Source organism: Phalaenopsis equestris, unplaced genomic scaffold, assembly GCF_001263595.1.
Source record: "Phalaenopsis equestris unplaced genomic scaffold, ASM126359v1 Scaffold000402, whole genome shotgun sequence".
Taxonomy (NCBI): domain Eukaryota; kingdom Viridiplantae; phylum Streptophyta; class Magnoliopsida; order Asparagales; family Orchidaceae; genus Phalaenopsis; species Phalaenopsis equestris.
In genome coordinates this window covers 1,773,517-1,799,363 of record NW_018164844.1, presented here as the reverse complement: position 1 = coordinate 1,799,363, position 25,847 = coordinate 1,773,517, and the positions used below count along the sequence as shown (strand labels likewise).

The 25,847-nt window shown below is 36.4% G+C and overlaps 1 protein-coding gene across 4 annotated transcripts in view; it reads left to right on the top strand.

The window, feature by feature from the left end:
• Positions 1 to 4,241: 4,241 nt before the first annotated feature.
• Positions 4,242 to 25,847, top strand: part of LOC110026799 (zinc finger CCHC domain-containing protein 8-like) — a 69,152-nt gene continuing 47,546 nt past the window's right edge. The window contains exons 1-4 of one of the 4 annotated variants that reach the window (XM_020727939.1): positions 4,242 to 4,461; positions 5,032 to 5,117; positions 13,210 to 13,641; positions 13,902 to 13,974. In XM_020727939.1, coding sequence (XP_020583598.1) covers positions 13,233 to 13,641; positions 13,902 to 13,974 — 482 coding nt within the window. In that variant the 5' untranslated portion in view covers positions 4,242 to 4,461; positions 5,032 to 5,117; positions 13,210 to 13,232. Of the gene's footprint in view, positions 4,462 to 5,031; positions 5,118 to 13,209; positions 13,642 to 13,886; positions 13,975 to 25,847 lie in introns of all 4 variants that reach the window. The other 3 variants (XM_020727938.1, XM_020727936.1, XM_020727937.1) reach the window with 3 other exon arrangements.

The window sequence follows — 25,847 nt, the reverse complement described above, 5'->3', positions numbered from 1 at the left end:
TCTTTTGGAACCATATGAATCCTTATAACGTCCACCCCACCTCTCTTCAGCCTCCATTGAATAATCACAAGTAACTTCTCCTATGGGACATCCATCTCCTCATTGGAAATATTTCCCATTGTAACAAGGTAAAAGTGATGAAGAATTCTCAAGATCAAAGGGAAGGAGTGCAAAAACAAAGTTTTTAACTCACAGTGTTCCGCAAGGACAAACATGATGTGACTCTTAAATATTATATATATATATTTATATATATAAGAGTTTTTCATATTAAGACAAAATTCATTGATATAAAAGAGATGATACAAATGTTTTAACAAGTGGTTAAAAAGGACATACTCACAGGGATTACAACTGCACTTAATCCCCAAAAATATAGCAAAAAGAAAATAACTCCTAATCATGGTGGGTGTAGTCGGTGGATATACTACCTCCCCTTCCCCTTAATCTAGCGAGGGAATCCAACAACATACTGATATGTGGGCTTCCGCCAAAACTATGAGACATTCATCCTGAGAATTTCTGAGATCCATCATTTATTTTTTCTTCTTCCTAGATTTGTAACTTGCCAATCATCTGCCAAAGGTAGTCCCGTTTTAACAATAGGTGGATCTTCGATGGAGGTAAATTATTGATCTGGCTCAGCCTGCAGCACACAATGATCTTGACACTCCTCCAGAACTTGAGTACCCTCTTCTCTCACAATTGGTGGTTCCAAGATAATTTGGCTAGCATCCGCTACAACAAAATTCGTAGTATTTGTGATATGAGGAAGAGCTGTCTCGACAATAGTAGGTGGAAGCTGTTGATATGGTTGGTGAGGAGTAGCCTTATGATTCTCATTCAACATTTCTAGAAGATTAAAAATGTCTGCTATATTTTCCTCCACATGGATGATGTTGTTCGGACTTGTTGATCTCAAATGTGGGTGAAGCCTGAAGCATTTGACAAAGGTGTGCCCAAACAGTTTGCAATGATTGCAGTAGTAGGGTCTTTGTTCTGCAAGAATTGGTTGTCAATACCCATTGTGGGCAGTACCAAACCATATTTCGTCCACATTAAGGAGGGAGATATCCCTTTCAACAAGAATTCTTACAACCGAAGACCTAGTTAGATTGAAGGTGGGTGTGTCCAATTTCAAATGTCTCCCTAATGCAGCTCCAATAGAATAGAGGACTTGGTGATTAAAGTAATACAACTTTAGGCTAGGTAGTTTAAACCAGATTGGAATTATAGGCGGTTCTTGGCTAGGGTCAAATTCAGGAGACCACTTAAGTAGTTTCATATAAATTTCCATCTATTGTCATAAATTTTTTAGAAAATATTTTGGCACAGTCTTTCACTTTAGATAATTGTATCATCACATGTCTACCATCAAAGAAGTCAACCTTCCAAAGTCCCAATAGTTTGAGACCTTTAAAAACCTTTTGAACGATTTCCATTTTAGGATGTCTTGATTGGAACTTCCCAATGAGAGTGAGTTTGCACTTGTTAAACAGGTTGGAAACTTCAACATCAGAGAAGAATAGAGCTAGTTTGTCACTCTTCCAACACGTCTTCTTGATAAGATTGCAGCCCTCCTGACCTGTGAATGATTCATGGTAAACTTTAGGGAAAACCTGATCTGATCCCATAGAGCCAACCATATCAATAAAAGAAGTTTTCCCAAGGTTTAAAACTGAAGCAGTCGGTGATTGAGAAGGAGCAGTAGCCATGTAATAGGGAGTTGAACAACAACAAGCTACAGGGATTGAGTCTGGACTGCGAGCAGCTCACGTACGTGCTAGGAGGACGGGTGTGAGTGCAACAAAAGATGGAGCAGCATGAGACGGAGTCGCGGAATCATGACCGCAGAGACGCAACTGACAACGGAAGACGAAACAGAGGAACAAACGATGCGCGAACAGACGGTTCCATAAACATTATACAAAGAAGCCATAAACATCAGACTAAAAAGCCAACGCTGCACGACGCAGACAAAGCACGACGAAAAGGAGGATACACGACGAAGAGCAAATCGAAAAAGAGATACCAGGTTTCGCCATAATGGAGAAACCCTATCAAAGCGAAATCGGAACAAACTACACCATAAATAAATAAATAAATAAATAAATAAATATTATTTCAATTAACTTTAGCTTTGAATAACTTATCTTATCAATCCCTAAAACACTCACAAGTATCTTCATTCCCTTTGCGAGATCTACTTCTTCCTTGCTTGATCGACAACGTATGAGCTGGCTTTAATTCCTTTAACCCAACACCTCCCCTACGCGATGATCCTTTTAGGGCACGACCGAAGTCTTTTGCATGCAAGAAAGCTCCTTTGTTTTCTTCTTCGACTCGACTTGACACAGAAGTGCAAAATTGTTTTGCTCTTCTTCCCCGAGCATGAGGCTCGTTGCATCGTTTCTTCAGGTAACAAAGCCCGCAACACCCCTTCCCCTGCTCTCTGACTGCAATAATGAGAGATACCACCTCTCACATCAATTTATAGGGTGAGCCCCTTATTTGCTCTCCCTATATGTTTGGTTTCTATCTCCTCGTTTCTTCTCCCCTTCTACGATTGCCTGACTCGTCGCTTCTTCTCTCACTCTGTTCATCACTTTCAATTTCTCTCACGAGTAATAAAACATGACATTACAATTTTCCCTACTTATAAAATTTCATCCTTGAAATTTATGGATGGGCCTCAACTCAGTCAACATTAGCTATCATTGAAACTAAGAAAATTCATTAAGATGAAAATTAATCACAATAAAGGTAAAGATTTGATATAAGACGACTCAACTATACTTCAGATAACAATACAAAGTTACTGGAGCAAGGAGGTATGCTTGCAAATATGTCAAGCTCATCATACCTCATCATCTTTAACAGAAGTAGGTTCTTCAGACTCACTATGAGTAAGGGAATAAACTCGAGGTTTAACAAAGGTAGGAGCTGAAGCTATAAACTCTATTATTTTCTGTCCATCTGCAGTCTTCTGTGAAGAAGCTCCACCTGATTTCTAGTCTTCAGTGCCCTTCTTGTTAAGAGATGGAATTCATCTTGCTATATGACCGGACTGACGACACCAATATCAAGTGTTAGAGCCCATCAAGCATTCACTTTTACGTTTTCCATATTTGACACAAGCAACTACAATAGCTTGAGTCAAACCTCTGCTAACTCCGCCCAAATTACTCTTCAACTTCTTACCATTGGACCCCTCTGGTTGATCCACATGTTCTTTTTCTTCAACGTTCTTCCTTCTGTTCATCTCCTTACGTTTATGAATAAGTCGATAACCGATCTCCGCTGCTAATTCCATTAATATTAAATATTCATCAATCCCTAAAGGCAACAACGACTGTTTGATCAAAACCTTAAATCTAAAAGAAATTTGCAACACTTTTTATCTGTAGTAGTGATCAATTGTGGTGTATATATATACAGTGCAATGAATTATGCTTTGTATTACATAACTGTTTTCTCTTCTTGTGTCAACTTGATAAAACTGTTGCGTTCGGCTTCTCCATCCAACGCAAACGTCGTTAATGACACTCTTCTTTCATCCGGACATGCCATGCTATTCAATATCTTCTTTTTCTTCATTAGCCAATTCTTCGCTTCAATCATTCAATTCTCCTTAACAATGGTGGACACAAATATTGAAATATATTCAGGTACTTATCTACAGTGATCGTATCGCTTTCGATAAGCTGTGATCTGAATTTTTGTTTCAGCTGAGTCATCGTTGCCATCATAATAGGCTACACTTCTTCATTTTCTTTCAGGCCTTCTTATTCTATAATTGTAAGTGCATCACTATGCCCGAATTGATATTATTGTTAATTTGAGTTAACTTAATTTTTTTTATTATTAAATTTTTCTTATGATTATCTTATTGATTCTTCCATCAAGATTATTTAAATTAACTCTAAACATTTGATAACACTCTTATAACGACTCGCCCTGAGATGTAACACCAAACTTTTAAGGAATTAAATAAAGTTAGACACAATTGAAAAACACCCCAAAATTATAATCTCTCAGAATTTCTTCGAATTAAATTTATTGAATTGTATGTATGAAATAGTTCAAATAGATATAAAGAACTATATATAAATTGTAAATGGAATGAGAGTTATAAAATATTGAAAGTATTAATTTTATTAAATTAATAAATACTTAATAATTCCTAAGCCTTCTCCCTAATCCCAACACTAACCTAGTTGCGCCATTTTATTTCCTTTCGATCGGTCGAATAGGGCACCGAACTTCGCAATTTCCTGAGTCCTAATTTTTCTGCGTCTTTCTTTCTCCTATCTCTCTACCAGTTCATCTCACGCGCGGCAGAAGCAGAAGGAGACGCGACCCTTCGTATAGTGCAAGGGCGCGGGTAGTCGCGGCTTGCAGGGTAGCCGAGCGGCCACCTGAGTGCCGCAGCTCGCAATTCGAAGCTCCGGAGCGATTTCGGTAAGCACGAATCCCTCTCTTTCGTTGTTTTAGGCTTTCATTTCCTTACTCACCTTTCCTTTCTGACTTGTCTCAATTTTCACCCTTTTCTCTTCTCGGGTAGCCTTTCGAGGCACCGATTTTGTCCGGAAGTATCGTAATCATTTTGCAAGGTTTTAGCATGAGTTTAGCGAAGGAGAAGTTAAGTTGGGTTTCAAGCCTAATCTTTATGAACAGTTTATATTACATTTGGGGCAGTATGAAGACCCACTATGAAAGAATATGAAAATAGTTGCACTATATACTTAAACAAGTGACATTATTATGATATAACCTCTGTAAAATGAATGAACATGTTTATACTTATAATTTTATGTTTGTGATCTGTATGATACACTACAATTGATTTTTATATTATTTGTACCCCACTTTTTTATGTTATCTATTATGCCAGCATATTATGATTGTATGTCAACATGATTAATTTCATTTGAACATGCACGTCACTTTCTTTTCATGTTTAAAATTCTATTTTTATTCCTGATTATTTTGCTGAGTTAGTTTTGCTCACTTTACGTTGTCGTCTTCTAGGTAGGGGCAACGGGCACTGAGGAGAGTAGCCAGGTGACTTGTATAGTTTTTTGCTCCATAATTGGGTGCCTGTACAGTCTTTCTGGGTATGCATTTTTATTATTATGTATTTTACAACTCTGTATAATTTTCATGTTTTAGATGATTAATTTTCGTGGTTTCGAATATGTAATTGAAATGCAATGTATCACATGTGTTGCGGCGATCAAGTTAGACTAATTCATTACCCACTAATTTCAGATTATAAAAGTCACGATGAGTGTTGATGAAAAGTTAGATTAAAAAATAACAAGCATAACAAGCCAATGAATACTTATACTTCCAAACTACAATAATGCATGCCAATTAAACTTTTTAATAAATCAATATGAACTTTTAACATACTAATAAATGATTCTTACAGTATCAATAACATACCAATAACGTTTTATATATTATAACAGTCACAAGAGCACCGTCTAAAATTTATGTCAACTAAGATACATCAATATCAAAATTTTTTTCCATATACATGCACGGATAACGTTCTCCTGCTGGTACTATAAAGATGTGACTTCATTATATTCAGTCATGCATATACAATCAATTTATGCAGATCATATTATTCATAATTATATATCACTCAAGATGTAATATTATAATGCATTAAATATTTTATAATATAAAATTATAAACATTCACTTCAAAATGATCGATAAAATTTAATAATAAAAAAATAATTAGATTAATCAAATATAAATAACAATACATAAAATTATTTTAGAAGAGATGCCAAAATGATACTATAATTTAAGAATGGTACTCATCTTGGTGATGATTAATTTGTGTTTGAATTTGGATTAAAAATCTAATATAAATATGATATTTAATTACTTTATTATTTTAATAAATGATTAACTTTTATTAGTTAAGTATTAGTTTTGCTTTATATAATCCTTCTTAATATCTCTTTAATATATATATTTATATATATTGAAAGCTCAAAAAGACTAATATATTAACTAGAAAGAAAGATACATATATAATGTGTGGGAGGGCCTAAACATGGTACCCTGCCCACACAAAAAAACCATAAATGATTGTAAAACTAGAAACTACAGAAAGTACATTAGAAACTTAAAAAAAAAACCTAAGTGTCGAAATACAAAATATCAGGTGGCTAAAGAGCGATCCAATTTGATCTCGCCTCTTCCTCTAGTTATAGGGAAGGAGCAAGCTAATAAGTTGGTAAGATGATTGCCAATGCCAGTAATAACCAATGTATCATCCAATATGTTACCGAGCTAGAGTCGGCCTCCATTCTTCTTCTTCCTCCTGGAGTAGACCTGTCGTTTCTCATCCGAAGATTGACTCACCTGATCTTGGTCTAAAGTGTGCTGGAGATGTGCAGATTGTTGAATATTAGAAGCAATTACATGTTGTGCCGGCTGATCTGTTATTGAATCAAAGGAGCACTCTCGTGTGTCTGGACATGTAAGCGAGTATTCTTCAATAACAGTGGGTGATATAAACACAACTGAATCTATAACTGTAGTATGGTGTTCTTTGTCAGGAACTGCGGTGTTGGAAAGAGGATCGGGTTGCATCTTCTCAACAAGGATGATAGGTGACTGATCTTTAACGATATCCGGCTTTAGATGGGGATGCAAACGATAACAAATAGTAGAGTTGTGGCCAAACATACTGCAATGAGAGTAAAAAAGGTGGGTGTGGCTCTATTTCAACCTTTTGCCAATACCCGTTGCGAGTAGTTCCAATCCATATATCATCCGGAGCTGGTTGAATGATATCCCTCTCAACTAACACACAAGTCACAGAGGGTCTGGTGACAACAAACGTAGGATAGGACTATCAACCTTAGGACTATCAACCTTGAGAGACTTACCGTAAACAATTGCTAAGGAGTAGAGAATTTCCAAGTTGAACAGATGTAATTTTAACCCCGAAAACTTTTTTCAAACTGGAATGATAGGAGACTCCACTTTTGGATCAAAACCAATAGTCCACCTCAGAATTTTCATAAAAACGGTTGCCGATCTTGATAACTTCCGAGAAAAATGCGAGTGTAATCGACATCGTGAGACAACTGAACCAGTATGTGTCGACCGTCAAGTAAACCAATATTCCAACTTTCCAATAGCTTCATAGCATCAAATCTTTTTCGAATGATCTTAAGTTTTGGGTGACCATAAACAAAATTTTTCACTAGAGCAAAACACCAAGAGGATGCAAGAGTACTGATTTCAACCTCTGTTGAGAATAAGAGTATACTTTCCATTTTTTTTTTCCAGTTTTTTAATAAAGGTGTGATCGTCCCCACTTTCAAGAGCCTCGTGAAATGATTGCAGGACATTGCGGGATTTACCTATACAAAAATCAGTTTCTGAATCTAAAAGAGAAGCACGAGTAGGAATAAGAAAGTCGTCGGCAAGTGCAGTGGTATAAGAACGGAATGTCGATGCCATCTCCATTGCAGCTAGGCGAGCCGCTGGAGATAGACGAGCAAACTTCGGAGGCAGTACCGCTGCGAGCCGTTGAATGCGGGTGAGAGACGCGAGCGTCAAAAGCGTTTAATTGCGGGTGAGAGATGCGAGCCATCGACTGCGGGGTCGTCGAGTACGAGAGCTGTGAGCGTGGTCGAGGGCAGGTGAGACGTCGTCGAGTACAGAGACGAGCGTCATCAACATGAGGACGTTTGCGAGAGCGTGAAAGCGTTGTCTAGGGAGGCGACAAAGAGAAAGTGAGAAATCGAGGAATCACCGCCGGGACTTGCCATCGTGCGAAACCTTAGCGAAGCCCACTGCGGCTGTCGACGACGCCATTTATATATATATATATATATTATTTAAGTTTAGCTTTAAATAACTTACCTCGTCGATCCTTAAACCATACACAAACTTTTTCCTCCCTTTTGCAAGATACACGCCGTCCTCGCCTGTTCGACATTGTACGAGTTGGCTTTGACTCTCTCAACCCGACGCCTCCTCCTCCTTAGCGTGATGCTCCTTTTAGGGCACGATTGAAGCCTTACACATACAAGGAAGCTCCTCCATCTTCCTTTTTTGACTCGACACAACAACACAAAGCTGTGATCCTCTTCTTCCCTCAAGCACGAGGTCTGCTGCGTCGTCTCCTCGGGTAAGAAAGCATGCAAAACTCCTTCCACTGCTCTCTGACTTCACAAACTAGGGATCCTGCTTCTCACATCAATTTATACAACAAAATCGTCCGTCGACTTCTGATTCCCTCGTTTCCTATCCCTTTATGTTTGGTTTTTGTCTTCTCATTTCTTCTCCCCCTCTACGAGTGTTCGAGTCGTTACTTTATCTCCAACTATGTTCGACACTTTCAATTCTTCTCTCAGGTAATAAAACAAGACGTTACATCTATTCTCTTTTAAAAGTTGTATTTTGTTTTTATGTTGGTTTGTTGTATTCGTTATCTTGTTGTGAGTGATTAGTTTTCATTATTTATGTGTATCCAATTTTGGGTAGGGGTTAGAGCTATTATAAATGGAATTAATTGTAATTGAGAGAGAGTTTTTGATGAATGAAATTCTACTTGGGTTCTCTGTAATTTGGAGTAAATTTGGAGTATATTTTTTGTTGTTATAATGGAGCTTTCTACATTTTCAAGATTGATTCCGACTCATTGCTATTGTGGAGTTTTCTAACTTTTCCAAAATTAACTTTCCAAGTGTCTATTTGTGATAACTTTCTGCCTATTTTGTGTTTCAAGCCGCCATCACAGTTCTGTTCGGGGAACTTTTTACTTCTTGTTTATCAAAATTTTCTGCGGTGGGAAGCTCTTTTTTCAACTTGATCGGTTAAGTGTAGTGATTGTAAGGAGCCCTAGGCAAATTTATTGAAGAGAAAATAGTACATATGACAAATTTATTGAAGAGAAAATAGTACATATGACAAATTTATTGAAGAGAAAATAGTACATATGACAAATTTATTGAAGAGAAAATAGTACATATGACAAATTTATTGAAGAGAAAATAGTACAGATAGGTTGTATGAGTGGACCTAAATAGACACCCAACCCATACGGTACAACACACACAAAAGAAAAGAAAAGAAACTTAAAACCCAAAAGTAGATGGTGCATGTAAGATCAACCATGTCGACCCACTTTAGTTCTGCCTCTGCCTCTAATTCTCGGAAAGGAACCAACTAACAGATTGGTGAGATGTGTACCATTGCCCAAAGTAACCAGAGTATCATCCATAGATTCCTTAGCTCAAGTAGATCTCCATTCTTCTTCTTCCTCCTGGAAGTGTAGACTTGCCATTCCTCATCCGAAGATTGTTTTTCATTCGGATGAGGTGGTAGTGCTGCAGTAGAAAAATTGCCAACAGTTGTGCCCACAAGTGTATGTGAGTTAAGAGTTGTCGTCTCTACCCCTGATACTTCCTGAAGATGGAGAACTGCAAGGTTCTTCTGATTATCAGTCCGTGTAGGTAGGGGCCCTTCATTATTATTTTCAATAGGGTTTGAAAGTGTAGATTACTCCTCAGGCCATCCAACTTCTTATCGATCGCATAAACATTATTTTCAGGGGGAGGGCCACAAGAGCAATAGAATCAGACACCAAATCTTGTCCTGTTATAGTTTTCTCTCCAGGTGGAACAAATATATACTTAGATTCATCTTTATTCTTTTGATCTTTAGATTTCAAATTAGAATAAAACTTATGACATTTATCAAGGTTATACCCGAATATCTTACAATGAAAACAATAAGGAGGTCAATGCTCCATGATGATTTGTTGCTAATATTTATTATGCGTTGTGTCCAACTAGACTTCAATAACATCAGACAAAGTAATATCTCTTTCCAGAAGTGTTCTGGCCACAGAAGGTCTGGTAAGATTGAAGGTGGGTAGATCTAGCTTCATAGGGTCCCCAAGTATGACGCTAATAGAGTAAAGAACCTGATGATGAAAAAAGTGCAGTTTGGGACCAGGTATACTAAATCATGTCAGTACAGTAGGAGATTCATGATTGGGGTCAAAACCAAAAGACCACTTGAGTAGCTTCATTGGTTTGCCAGCAATGTTAAGATATTTTTTGGAGAAAATCCGAGTGTAGTCTTCAGGCACGGTTAACTGGATCAAAAGATGTCTCCATTCATGAACCCCACTTTCTACTTCCTGTTAGTTTGAGATCATCAAAATTTTTCTTGATAACTTCCATAGGTGGGTATCCCCACTGAAATTTCTCAATAAGAGCAAACTTGAATTTGTTAGTCAGGGTTGAAATTTTTGACTCAGAGAATAAAAATGCCGCCTTCTCACTTTTCCTATTTGTATTCTTAATAAAGGGGCAGACACCTGTACCGTCATGATTCTTCTTATAACTTGAGGGAAAAACAACGCAGTCTCCCCCTGAAGATTACCCACCACATTGACAAATGAGGTTTTATCGGATTCAACCGAAGAAGAAGGAAATTCCATCACAGCAAGGAGAAGCCCTGCAAGTCGGGCAAAGGGCCAAAAAGATAAGCCGAAGAGGTCGGAGCGAAGCTACACAAAAGACATGAAACCGCAATGGCCAATGTGCAGAGATGAAGTCGCAACTCGACAAACAAACCGTAGCTTGACGAGGCAGAGGCGAAACCGCAACAGGAAGACAAAACCACAACAATCCTATTAACCACAGCTCGACAGACACGAAACCGCAGCAGGAAGACACCAAAACCCTTCGTTGTTGGGCGCGAAAGAGAAGAGGACGATTCTGAAGGAGATTGACGAGCGCAAAGTCCTTCGTAGTTGTCGTCGAATACGAGAATTTCGTTGTCGAGCACGAGAGGGTGGATTGAAGACCGGGTGGGATTGAAGCCCGAATCAAACCAGGGTTTCGCCATCGGGCGAAACCCTAACAGAGCAGATCGCCACCAACGCCATATATATATATTTCCTTCTTTTCTTTTATTCTCTTTGTAGGGTTTAATTTTGTGGTGAGGTCATCCTCATATATATATATATATATATATATATATTATAACTGCTATCACAGATTTCTAAGAAGTTGTTTAGTCGACCACAGCTTTAGAACCATCTTTATGAAAAACTGCAGCTACCACAAAGAGACCCTAAGCTCATTTTTTATAATTTTAGATATATTTATTTTTGGTTAACCGCTGTGTCACTTGATATAGCTTAAATCCTGCCAAAGCTTTTATTTTGATGCATCTATCTCCTTTTGGATCTTTAATTGGGATATATTATGACTTCTCACGTGGGAATCATATTTAATTAGTCGTAGCTTTTTTATTTTCCTCTCTCTTCGTATGTAGATGTTTGCAGTGGATGAAGTAGTTATAAATTCTTGGAAAGGTTATTCACTAGTGGCTGCCATGGTGGCTTTTTCTGCTTGATGGAGGGTCTCATAAGTGTTAGTGTCATCAATAGAGGGATGGTTAGAGGAACTGTTGATGACTTGCTCTAAGGAGGGGTGGTTGGTGATTTTATAGAAAAATCCTGAGTGTAAAATTTCCCCTTGCTATAAATTCATATTTATATAACGTTTTCAGCTTGGTAGCGTGTTCAACTTCTATTCAACTAAGGCTTGAATAAGGAATATTGTTTGATGATGTGCCAATGCACCATAGCCTTCAAATGATCTCAAATTCTTTCCAAGGATCATAGTAAATCTTGGTTAACCTGGAGGGCTATAACGTTTGGTCAAGGATAGCATCTTATTAGAATGCCTTCTCAACAACTAAATTATTATAACATCCCAAGTTTGGTAATTTACATATTTTAATGTTGTCTCGATTGGTCAAGCATGTAGGCTAAGGAACTAAAATTTGTTTTCTTTCATTTGATCTGGAAGTCTTGGTGATTTATTGCCTTCAATGCTTGTTAAATAGTGCACTTCATCAAAAGCCAAATCCAGACAACTTAATTAATCAAACAGCCTTCCTATAGGGCGAGATCTCATGATCTACTGTTGGGCCAATTTCAATTGTATTGTTGTAAGTCCCATATGCGGGCATAATGAAAGTAAAGATTGTAAATCCTCCATAATTATTTTCTGTCGATAGAAAGCCAATAAACCTGTTAAGCCAAATCTTGAGCATTCTAATGGATGTAAGTCTCAACTAAAACATAGGTCAACTTATTTAGTGAAAAATGTACTGATTTAAATCAAAACCACCAATTAAAACCACAATCACAAATCAAATCCCTCATGTGTCGTGGGCATACTTTGACTTAAACCAAAACTTGTGCACAATTGATGCGCATTTCATGCCTCTCTTCTCCTGTCGATAATGTACAATACCTCTGAGCCACAAGAGGCCATATTTTCTGCCTTTGAGCTTTTTTGTGAAACTAGTATGACCAATGTTTTACCATTAAACATTAATATCGATCTCGAAAGCATATTTCACTACAAAATTCTCTGGTTCAACTTAGGATATGTGAGATGCGACGAAGAAACCCATGGTTGCTAATTTTTTATACTTTACAACCCTCTAATATTGTACATTGGTATATCCTAGATGATCGTACTATTGGATCTTGATCGGGTTTTTCTCTATTCTTGTAACCATTTCCCTTGAATTAAGTTCAAAATTAAAATTAAAATTTTAAATTTAACTCTATAAGTAGGCAATCCTATGAATTATTTTTAATTGAGAGCGCTCTTTTTCTTTTGAGAGGGGTGATTAACTATGGGGATGTGTGCCCATAGATAGTTCTGACTCTATACCTAAACAAACTCTGACACAACAATAGGGAAACTTTGTTTAAAATAAACTATTTTTCTATTAAGAAAATTACTCTGGAGCGCCGTTTACACTTTGAGGTGGTTCACAGAAAACGGGTTAACTTTATCAAGCAATCAGGTTTCTTCTCACAAAAATTAATGCAATTAATTGTTTACCCATTGCAAACTTTACATCCTTATAAAGTTTGTATGTCTTGAATTCTTCATAGTAAAATATTCTTTTCTATATATATATATATTAATTTATCAATCTGCCCCATGTATGGAAAGCATGAGTTGTTACACTAAATATATTTCATACTTATTTTTTAAACAGCCGTCTACCAATTATCATCTTCCTGGTAGATTTTACCAGCCTCTGTGTCATTTAGAGTCAATTACATACCAGAAACCTTTGAAATGCATTTGGTTACCTTACTCGATGTTTGAATTGGTTGCAGTTTTTATTGTTTCTATCTTCCAAATGGGGTCCGACGATTTTATTAAACTGGATTCACCTAGTAATTCTGACGATCAAGCTCATGGGAATGGTTGCCACGAACCAGAGACACAAGAAAGCAGTTTTTCTATTTTTAAGGAGAAGGTTGATGATGTTAATCATATTGAGACAGAAGGTTTTACTGATGGTAGCAATATTGAGGCACATATTATGAATGTTGAAGAGGAAGGCTGTCAGCTTGTACTCGACATGGACCTTGAAGACGATGATGTTTTGTCGAAGCGAGCAATTCTACAAGAAAATGTTCAGTTTAGTGATTCTTTTAGCACATTGGAAAGGGTGGATGTATCTGAATCTAAATTTTCTACTAATATTATTTCCACAAGTTCAGTCAGCCATACCACAATGACCAAGTTGGTGGTTGATGAAAGCCGTATCCTATTCTCACGAGTTTTTCAAATTTTATTCATTTGGAGTTATTCTTGAATAACTTCATTTACTTAACTTTATTCTTGCCAGGCTTGCTTTCAGGTGTGTAATGCCTGACCTGCAAACAGGTGGATGGAAGAAAGTAGTACACATGTTTTATTATATCGCATTCTTCGCCAATCATCTTGTTATGCTCATAGTCGTGGTGCTCTAACTAGCAATACTTTTCTGTTCTTCCATAATCCAGAGTGATAGCTGTAGCAGGTTTTAAAAGAGCCCGGACAACTTGTGATGATCAACATCCATCTGTACGTGTAGTTTATAACTGCTTGACAAGGTTGGGCTTAAAAAACAACCTTCTCTTTAAATAATTTACATTCGTAATATATCCTTATTCTCATTTATTGTAGGTTTTATGCATAAAGTCTCTGTAAACGTGTATTATTTGGCATGAATCTGTTAATTTCCATGCATGTTTATGCTGCATACTAAAATTTTTGTCTCACATGCTTGTGTATGTGCATACTGCGTATGGAAGTTCTTGATTGAGTTTATGTATTTGCTTGTATAACGTGCATATGTATTTGTCTGTATCTTGATATATTTATGGGTGCATGTCACGGAAATGAGAAATCTTTATCAGTGTAAATTTTGAATCCTCCATGTGGGAACTCTGAAATTTGGATGCATCCAGTGAATTATGTAATTAGCTTTCCAGCCTAGCAATATTTGGAATGCATGACTATATGTTTTTTTTCATTTTTTGGTAGCTGCAAATCTGGAATATCGAGATTTGATTAGGATTAATTGAAGGATTGAAGTCTTCCTTCTATTGCTTCATCCATGTGATACCAGATTATTGTAGTTGACCATAATTCAAGATATTATAGAGATGAAAAGTCCTTTTTCCTTCACATGTTATCAGAGTAGGCTTGGAACTACATTCAGGAACGATTCTCTCTTGCTGTTGATTATAGAGAGAACATTTATTCCTCCTGCTGTTTTCCACTTTATTTTCTTTTGATTCTGATCATCAAACTTAATCACCGGTGTTTTATAACTTTTTTTTCTGACTTCAGTTCAAAAGTTTTTTCTCATTTGCTGATCCTGATTTCTGCTTTCATTTTTTATCCTTATTCCAAAATTTTTCTTTGTCATGCTCTTAGGGCCTGTTTGGGACAATTGCAACTTTATGAAGAAGTAACTGTGAACCTGCTGAAAAATAAGTTGTTGTTCAAAAAGCTACGGTGGCTATTACCATTTTTTTTTTTTGAAAAAGTCAAACCATAACTTTTTAGTAGCCACCGCAGATAGTTAGGTCTTGTGGAAAATCAGAGCTTTTAGTTACAACTTTTTGAGAACACGGGTAAAATACAATTTTGCCAAACAGGAAAAATTGCGGTGCGATACAACACTGCCACTCCAAACGCCTCCTTAAGGGCCACGTGTCCAACCTTTGCTAAAATTTATCCTTTGTTTCTTGCTTTTCTCATCCATTACAATGTTGCTTGCATCTGAAAATCAGTTGGATAGTTATGGACTCACCAGAGAGCTTGTTTAGAATCCATAAACTGAGGAACTCAATAATCTTATTCCTCCTTATAGACCACAATGCTGACAATTTATGAACACGTTTCTATAAAGGAGAGGGAAGCAAAGGGTATGTTTAGGATTTATTTTTTTGTTTTAATTTTTAGAAACCGGTGAAACAATATATTAAAATAATTTTAGTAAGTTGTTTTTGTTTTTGAAAATAACTTGAGTTGTAAAAAATTAGAGAACACATTTAAGGTGTTTTGTATTTTTTCAAAATGGGTTGTTGGAATATAGGAAACATGTTTTGAACTAGGGCCAATTTTGAAACAAATAAAGTATTTGACACTAGAACGAATGATGAATAACAAAATTTTGAGGCAATGAATTTATACATTCTAAGGCAAATAAAAAGGAATATTATCTTAGGAATCAATTTTTTATTTCAATAATTTCATTCGAAGTATTGTAGTCATCCACTTATATGAATAATCATAATAATAAAATATATTAAATATAATGCATATAACATTATCAGATTTATTAAAACCAATAATTGCCATTATATATGTATATATATAATATTTTTGATGTGTAAAAATTGTAATAATAAATAACTAGTCAAGATTGAAACCAAACTTCAAAATTATTTATGATGAATAACGCATTTTTTTATTTTTATATATTTTTTTAGATTTTGAAAATCTTAAGTACATGATGGAATTCATTCCTTTTTTTTGATCTTAAGTAATAACATAAATAAAATGAAACAAATTGAAAGCAAATAAATTAAAATAAACATTAAAAATAGAAAATAAATGCTAGCTCAAATGAATCCTAAGTCATCTAATTAGAATTGGGTTAGGTTCATAAGATTCAAAATTCAATACTTAGATCAGGATAGCCTGGAAAATCAATATGCAAACTTATTCCGAGATGTAAGATGTTGCCTTGATCTATCAACAAACAAAGCAATGTATCCACTCTAGTATGATACTATTAATTTTGTGAATAGTTTATGATTTGAACTAGATCACTATCAAAATGTCATGATGAAGTGCAATGATGATGCTATGGTGCTTGAGAAGTTTTTAGAAAGGGCGAGAACCTTTGAAATCATAGTCAATCTCAATGCTGAATTTGATTTGAGTACAAGCATCAGGAAAGAGACACTATTGTCTCTTATGGAACTCTTACTTTAATTCATGTTGAGGAGCGGAGAAATGTGACGCTTGACTCTCAAATTGTAGAAGGCTCTATCAATTTCGACAAAACTAAAAGATGATGAAGGTAAAGAAAAAATTGATACAAAACATTAAACATATGAACACCAAATTACTAAAATGAGGCTTGTGTACTTAGTGCAAAAAGATACATCATATTAGGGAGAAATGCTTTAAATTTCATGATAAAGCTAATGCTAAGACCCACTAGGCGGATAACTTAAGTAGGCTGAAATTATTAAACTTAGAGAAATCATTAACTATTTTATCATATTTTTTGTGTCATGCTTATCAGTTAAAGTTGGCTTTCCTATCAGTTAAATTTGGTTAACCTATTATCTTATGCTTTTAGTACTTTAGATTCTTTCTTTAGCAACTTCCAAACCATAGATTTAGGAATTACTAATCTTATGATGCATGTTCCAATTAGATTTATATTTTATACCAATTCTTTGGTAATAGAAAAATCATAATTGTGGATGGTTCATCTATGGCTATTGCTAGCCAATGAACAAAAATTCTTCATCCATCTTTTCCTATAAAGAATTATTTATATTTATCAAATGCATCCTCTGATCCAAAATAGCCTTCTTTTTTACATATAGTTTCTTTAGGATAAGGTTGCGGTTATGGGTAGGATGATTGGATATGCTGAGGAGAAATACAGGCTTTGATTATTTTGTTTGACTTGTATTGTATCTAGTTTTCATGTTCAATTGGAATCTATTATAATCTGATGTAAAAAAATATCTTGTTGCATGAAGAATTAGAGGAAAAGGTGTTCATGGTACCCCCTCAGCGATTTAACAAAATTCTTAGTAGCTCTAAAATTTGTAGGTTGAAGAAAGCAATATACGGATTAAAGGGTCAGCAGCATTGGTAGGGCACTTCATTTAATTCCTCTGCATGTTAATGTTCTTCTTAACATTTTTGATTTGAAGCAACAGAAATGCAAAATAAAATTTTGAGGGTTTTGAAATACCCAAAAACCTGTATTTTTTTTTGCATTTAAAGATTGCTTGAATTCCACAATTTTAAACATCTACATTCCATCTGCTTATGATTCTTGACCGTAACTTTTTGCTTTCGCCCGCCCTCGCTTATTCTCGTTATCTACACCCTCTCTTATCATCGTCACTAGCCCTCATCCTTATTTAACTGCATTGAGATGTATTATAACAATGACAAAAAAAAAAATTCAATGTATTTGATCTGCATCTAACCAAACAGAAAGCCAATCTTGTTACTTCTCATTTTTAAAATAGCTGCATTCTAATTAGTTTTCATTTACGAAATCCATGCATTTTAAAAGCATTTTAACCATATAGCCGCTAAAGCAATCTTTTAGAGCATTATTTGGTAGATTCTTAGAAAATAATGTACCTATGGGCACAAGCAAGTCAAATTATCACTCTCTTTGTAGAGCATTTGTTGATAGAGGAATTGCTCTTATTAGTATACATGGATGAGTCATTTAATTACAAAGTTACATAATTGAGAAAGTATCTCTTAGGTGAAGTTTTGCTAATGGGTTTGAGATCAATGAAATTGGAAGGCTCGAGTATTTTAAATGGATGAAAGTGGATTGCTCTAAGGAATGTACATTTATTATCAACAAAAAAATTGTTGCAGTTCTTGAAAGAATTATGTATTGTTGGTAGCAGGGTAGTTGGAATGCCTGTTGAACTAGATCATAAATTGGATGAGAAAAATAATGATATGCAATAGAAAGAGGAATGTACCAACAATTGGTTGGAAAATTAATTTAGTCATCCCCGATAAGGTTCAATGAAGCCACAAAGAGATTGTAAAGTATCAATACTAATGTATTTCAATTCTCAAACGACAACCAAAAGATAAGAACAACCCTCAGTCCAAAGAAAATACGGTACATGAACAGCCGAAAGCAATATTCAGCACAAGAGTAGCAATAATTAAATTACACTTTTTTTGCAGATAATGTGTAATGATTCATCGTTCTCAGTTTCACTTCCAACACTAGTAGGTGGTGTTGGAGATGCTTTGATCCCATTTCTTGCCCGTGAAAATGTAGCCAGATCCCGTGGAATCCACTCGGTTACAGATGACAGCGATGGTAATTTGAAATTCAGGCAACGAATGTGCCTCCAGCACCTTGCAATCTAAGAAACAATAAGACAACAGTTAAATGCTCAAAGGAAGATTAATTAAAGAAGTTATGCACATTTAAAGAACAGAGAATCTGATGTGTGAATTAATTCTTGTATCAAGAATCAGGGTTTCTTTTGTGGCTGATTTCAAGTTGATTTAAGGCCATGTAGCCTGAATTAAATTGCCGCCAAAGTTCCCTGCATTGGACAGTGACAAGAAACTAGTTTCTTGTATAAACTGTAATGAGAATTTGGTCTCGTGGATATAATTGGCTATTGATCACGCTCTCTCTGTTATTCCCTGGTAATTTTCCACCTAAACTCAGCTACAGTCAGCCTGCAGCGTAACCTGAATATCTGGATTCAGTGGAGAACAGTCTCCTAGGAACCTGGCTTGTACAAATGGCCCTCATTTGAAGACAGGACTTCAATCATTGTCAACTACCATAGCCAGCTGGATGCAGATGTTGCCATGTAGGAAGTTTGGGGATCCTTCAAATCTATGGGTCCTAATGGATCTCCTGGCCTTGGTGGGATAACTTCATTATTTTTCAAGAACTTTTGGTCCTTTGTCGGGATGGATGTCTTTGCTGCTATTTAGGATTACTTTGTGAATGGTATTATGTCCCCAAGATTGAGGGAAGCCCTCATCCTCCTCCCAAAGAGCAAGATTGCTGATGCCCCTCTAAATATAGGTCTATTAGTATTTTTCAATCTATATATAAGATTGTGGCCAAAGTTATTGCCAATAGATTTGAAGGAATCCTCCCTTTGATTATATCCAAAGAGCAAGGAACCTTCATTCCAAGTCATTTAATCTCCTATCTTTGCCTTCTAACCGAAGAGATGATAAACAAGTTCTAACAATCCACAGTAACTTCCGGCCTCATGGCCCTCAAGATATGGAGCAGGCTTATGAGCTGAGTAACCCACCAAGGAGTTCTTAGCACATGAACTTCTCTGTCAGATCTTCTGACTGGGTTCTCCAAAGCATTATGCTGCCTAAGTTCTATCTTCTTCTCAAAAAACTAGCTGGTTTGAAGCTGAGTGTGGTTTCAGGCAAGGCTACCCACTTTCTCCTTATTTTTTTATTCTTAAGTCTGAACTCTTCTCCTTTGCTTTATAACAAAAGGAAAGTCACTTAGGTTTTAACATTGCTAAAGAAGGAAGAGGTCAATCCCATTTACTCTATGCTGATGATATCCTCTTCTCAAAAGCTTCCATGACCGCTGCCAAGGATTTCTCCAAGATTCTGGAAGAGTACTGCCTTTGGGCTGGCTAAAGTATCAACAAGGCTAAGTCCTCCATATTGTTTAGCTTTGCCTCTAAGGGTTGGAAGAACAATTGAATTACCTCTGCTTTGAAGTTCCACATGGTGGAGGAGTTTGAATACATTGGGTATTCAACTTGCCATGAGAAAACTTCTTAAGGATGATTTTGTTAGACTCATTCAAAGAGACACTAGCAAACTATATGCCTGGGGAAACCGACACTTGTTCTTGGCCTGGAGGGTGACATTGATCAATTCCTCCCTCGCTTTCCAGCTTACCTGCTAACCAACTGAATTTCCCTGCACTGGTTTTTGCTGGAGGTGGAAAGAAAATGTCGAGACTTTGGAACAAAGGCTTGAACCAAAAGGAGTTTCACTATGTGAGCTGGAATGATATTCGCCAACCGAGGCTGGGGGGCTCGGATTCCATAATTCCAGAAAAAAAAGAGGTCCTTTCAGAGCCAGGTTTGCATGGGACAACTTAAAGAACCAAAACTCATTGCTCAAATGTGCACCACAATCAGGTATGGCAACAAGCCGTGGAATAGAGCTGCTATGAGGGGAATCGGATCACCTGGAAGGTGCTTACTGATGGCGCGGCAAATCTCCAGCATATTATACAGTGGAGGATCTCCGATGGTAGATCAATTTCTGTCCTAAACCATGTCTGGATATATGATACTTATTATCTTGGTGGCCAATCTTTTGTGGACAGCAGCCTGCTTGAAGAGTTGACAGTTGTGGATCTGCACCATGATGGATACTGGGATTGGGAGCAGCGTGGAAGGTATGTTTGGAATGATGCACAGACTTATCGAAATTCTGAAATGATGATCTGGATGAAAACCAATCGGAATCGCCCCCTTGGAGTCACCCTCTTGGAATTCGGGAAGAACTGTCACTTCCCTATCTTATGAAGCCCACTTTGGTAAAGAAGAAGATACGAATAGCTGGCCATGCAAGCTGAAACTGCACCCTAAGAGGTTTCGGTGGAGATTCCTCAAGAATGTTTTGCCTACTAATGTTTGGCTTCACAAGAGAGGTCTTGTGGATTGCATGGACTGCCCATGGGGCTGTGCTCCACCTGAAAACACATCTCATATCAGTACCAATGGCAAAGTCCTAACTGAAGTCATTGGAATGTTCAGAAAATAGGTAATTTCCAACTCCTTGTGTGGTAATTGGGAAGAAGCGTACCAAAGGTTGTCTGCCAAACTTTGTCTTCAACATCTTCTACCAGATTTATTCAAATTCGTATCTATTGTAGTGCTGTTCACTTATGTTGGAGGGCCAAAATGCCAAAATTCATGATAGAGCATGTGGGACCCTGAAGGTTTTGGCGGCAACTGTTTTTGAAGCCTTCAAACAGACTCACCTTTTTCCAATGCAAGAGCACTGGGATACTAACTAGTCATTTGGCCTGTTTCACAGCCCTTCTTGGTGCCCCCTTCTTTGGGAGTGCTGATTGGGGATGAAACTGGTGCGTGTATTACTGAGGCTGGCAAGAAATTGGAACATTGAGACAGAGCCCCGATTGAGTTGGCTGCTATCCTTTCTATCAAAGACATTCTTGAGCCTTGGATGATAGAAATGAAGGGAATTGTTATTGAGAGTGAAGAACAAAATGACTGATTTCCTTATACAAAGCTTGTAAGAGGATGGATGGAGCATCCAACCACAAACCAGCCCAGATTTGGCATTTCTTACACAGTTCAAATTGGTTTTAATTTCATTTTGTACCTTGAATGATCAAGTGGTTTGCTCATTTTTGTGCACAACAGATCTTGCTTAGTAATTTTTTGATGGAACATATATGTGAATACTTGTTCTTTTTTCTCTTATAAGGAAGGATAGATCTCACATGGCGCATGCTTGATAGCACTAATTTGTATTTTTTTGGTAACCCTATTGTCTTATTAATGCAATATTAAATATTTTAAGGAACTTAACATTTCTGGGCAAACAATGGGCAATCAAGGATATTGAGAAACAAAAAGCCAATCTTGGAAAGGGCCTAGTCCCCCCTTATCTCTCGTTCCTCTCCCTTGCAATAATTTTAGGTGAAATCAACCCCCAAAAAGGGGAAAACCCTATCTTCTCAATTAGGTTCCTAAAAATAAATGTTCTCTAAAAAAGATCCATCCTAATGAAATAGAAGAAAAAAAGGCCTTCCAAGTATTTTTTTTTATAATAGACAACTCTCATATCACTAACTATGTTATTCTTTGTGGCTTGCGGGAGACTCGTCCTTGTTGTAGAATTTTGCATGAAATGATTACCCTACTAAAAAATTCTTATTCTAACAAAAGAGAATTTTAATTAATGAAATATTAGAATTTCAGATCCCCAAGGACTGACATCAGCAATAGGAAAAAAAATCATTGATTTGTTACGCCACATGATGTAATCCTGTCTGTCACATTTGTAGGATCACAAGAATTTCAAAATCTCGTGGATCTTGTGCAGACAGGATCACGAGATAGTTCCTGCTTTTGTTTCCTTCTCTTGTGTTCGAGTTTTAAGCATGTAGCAACATCTTGCATCATTCTCCCTTGTTAGGAAAGAATTCATTTCTTAAATGAAAACTTCTGGAGTTGATTTGTCACCACAATAACAAAATTATTGCTTTGCTTTATTTGAGGCCATCTCACAATAAAATTTATGCTCATGTTCATCCCAGACAATTCTAAAACGCACACCATTCTAAATTCTATTATGATAGAAAGAATTGCACATAGATGAGTATTATGACTAGGCAAGTTATAAGCTATTAAGTATGTGATTTGTTTCTCTCACTTGTACTCGACTGGTCACATCAGATAAAAAGTTTATTTGGAGGAACGAAACATTGTAATGAAATCTATGGCATGTTGGACCCCTTTTAGTAATACCCACCGAAGAGGTAAATTGTCAGTTGGTACGTACGCCAACTCCCTCGACAAAAGTTGTCACTTTTCTTGTATTAGCTCCACAGACTCACTACCTTATAGGACAATCAATGCTAGCCACGTTGGCATCTTTCTCATGGGCTCAGTTTGATGGATCTGTTTAATCACTGACATCTCTCTCGTTGGCTGGAAGCTGATACTCCTCTATGTCATCTTCATTCTCTCTTTTGCTTTCTTCAATTACTCTCAACTTATTTAAAGGGATCATTATTTTAATTGGACAATCGGACGTAGTGTGCCCAAAATCATGGCACTTGAAATACTTCCTGATTGGGATGAATTTTAGGGTGCTAGTGGTCTTTACATTTTCTCCACTTTAGATTGATTTTTCCTCGGAAGTGGCCGGCTTAGGTCCTCTAATGGGTGTACTCTTGCTGCTTGATCTCGTGGTTGAATCTTGTTTGATGGGTGATGTGGATCTGATACTGCCGTGTTATCTATCCGTCTTAAGAGTTGAGGTGTAGACATCATATAACATCTTGTAACTGTACCAAGTTGCCAGTGGACGGTCTCAATCCCTCCAAATATTTAGCTATGGTGTTCTCTCAGGGCTTCACTAGTTTACACTTCAACTTAAATTGCTCAAACTCAATAGTGTACTCCTTTTGTTATGATATCTTGCTACTGTAAGTGAAGTCTCAAGGATAAGTACTATTTGTAATGTGCCAGTAGGTATTTGCGCAACATCTCAATTTTCATCTTGGACCAGGTAATGATTTTGCTTTTTCTCTCACACTAGCATAGGCACTTCAAATTTTTTCACCATAGAGGCGCATTCTTTCTTAACTTAATGACTGCTAATTTTACCCTTCTGCTAGTACTCAATGATCGGTTCTATTGTCTGGAGTTACTTTATGAACTCATCCGAGTCCATGCAATCCCCAAAATCCAGTAAATTCATATTTACTCCAAAATTCTCTCTTCTCCTTTGATATTACATGTGGAATCATTGGTGTATTAGTTCTTTTTCATTTGAAACTTCATGGTGGAAGTAGTTCACTTTCTCCTCGATTTGGTGATTCATCATTGTGGCTATTAGTGGCATCTCTGGGTTGTCTCTCCTAAAGGCGATAAGCTTGTGTTACGGTTAAAGGATTTCCCCCAGCATATCGTCCATAGTGATACCTTGAATATCTCGCTGAGGGTTTCGTCTTGGTGGCTTTATGTCTTTTTTTGCTTGATCAACATTTCGATAGATGTTGGATTGCAAATGAATAGTTGGACGTGAGATTAAGTTTTGGTGGTAGGCGTCGGTGTAAATTTTTGTTAGAGATAGAAATGCTAATTTTTAAAAATTTAGGATTAGAGCTAGCAATTACGGTTGAAATGATTTAGAGTATGGTGGATTTTTTTTTTTGGTGATATTATGTTAGCTTATTTGAAATTCTGATTTGGGGCAACAAAGACAAATCCCTAGAAATTTAGGGTTTACCGGGCTCTAATACTAGATGACATCATTCTAGGGCTCCCAGAAGGTGTTTATGAAGTGGTTTTAGCGGGGGTAAGGGAAGGGAAATGTGGGTTGATAACATTTGGAAGAGGATAATTGATGTTCGGAGACTATCCTGACTGAAACAACAGAGGGAATCACGAAACGACAGTATATGGACGGAGAGGAGATTGACTACATGTTCCTACACAAGCTATAAACACACAACTTGCAAAAGAAAGATGATAAATCACTATTGAGAGTAGAAATCAGAGAGTATAATCTCCAAAAGGCACACAACAAATTTAAAGTCCAAAAAAAAAAAAAAAGAAATAACAAAATATAAATTGTGCGCTCTCAAAATAACTATTTTTAATTAAAGAAATATTATAAATTTAGGTCTCCAAAGTACGGGTAGCAACAATAAGAAAAAAAATCCCCAATTCGCCGCAGAACAAGACATAATCTCTTTTGTCACACTCGCAAGATTGCGGGAATTATAAAATACTACATATCCCTTTAGGCGGAATCGCGACAGCGCATGATCCCATGGGGGACAGTTCTAACATTCACTTCCTTCACCCGCGTTCTAGTTGCAAGCTCATCATAGTGCCCGTGTCATTTTTTTTCTATCATTAGAGTTAATTTGTAATATCGGATAACATCCAATATTATTGTAATTATACAACATTTGAAATAACATGACTCAATCCTCCTATGAATCAAGCAACGGTATGCTCTTTAGGTTCAATTATATCACATTTTAGCATTAATTGTTCAAATTCAGCTTTGTATTCTTCTATAGATAGATTTCTTCGCAAAAAGTTATGTAGTTTTATAAATATGTCTTATTTGAAATTAGATGGTAAGTCTATTCTTTATAATTCTTTCTTCATTTTATCCACGTGACGAGTTTTTTTGTTTTTCTAGAACTAGTTTTCTTTTGATTCTTCCATCAAATAGAAGTTGTTTTCTTCAATTTATTGATCACTAATTTGACTCGTATCTTTTTTAATTAAATTCATGCTCGAAGGTGTGAAGCCAATATCTATAATGTTATAGGGATTTAAGACTACCCTTAAATCCTGAATATCAATTTTAACCTCATAACAATGATGTCGTCTAATGGGTTCTCTCTTTTGATAAGAGTCGTTTTCATAGCATAATTCTTGAAAAGCTCAATGGAATGGGTTTTCCATTTCACGGTCTAAATGTTGATCAACCAAATGAATCAAACATAATTCCTTTTCCCGAGTTTTGTATGCCGCTAATCTAGTTTGTAATTGTTTGATTTTCCTACGTATTTCTTTCTTGGCTAGTTCTTGGTTTTGGTTTGGTTGGTTTTTTTTCAGAGGCATTCTATCTTAGGCTCTGATATCAGAGTGACACTGAAGTACCGTTTAAAAATTAAAAGTAACTGTACAGTTATACTTAATAGTACAAAAGAACAAATTTTCTAATAAACAAAGGATATGCAAGATATAAGACTTCTAAACCCAGACCAAAGAAAATATTAGACAATGAATTTCATCAATTAATCTGGTTTCAACTGGCCTCCACTTCCTAATGGTATTCTAGACCCTTTGTTTGGTTGTTGTAAAAATCCCTTTACCCAAGAAGCTGCAGTTTATCTTATATCCAGAGAGCTTCCAGGGGTTAACTTTATAGAAATCAGCTG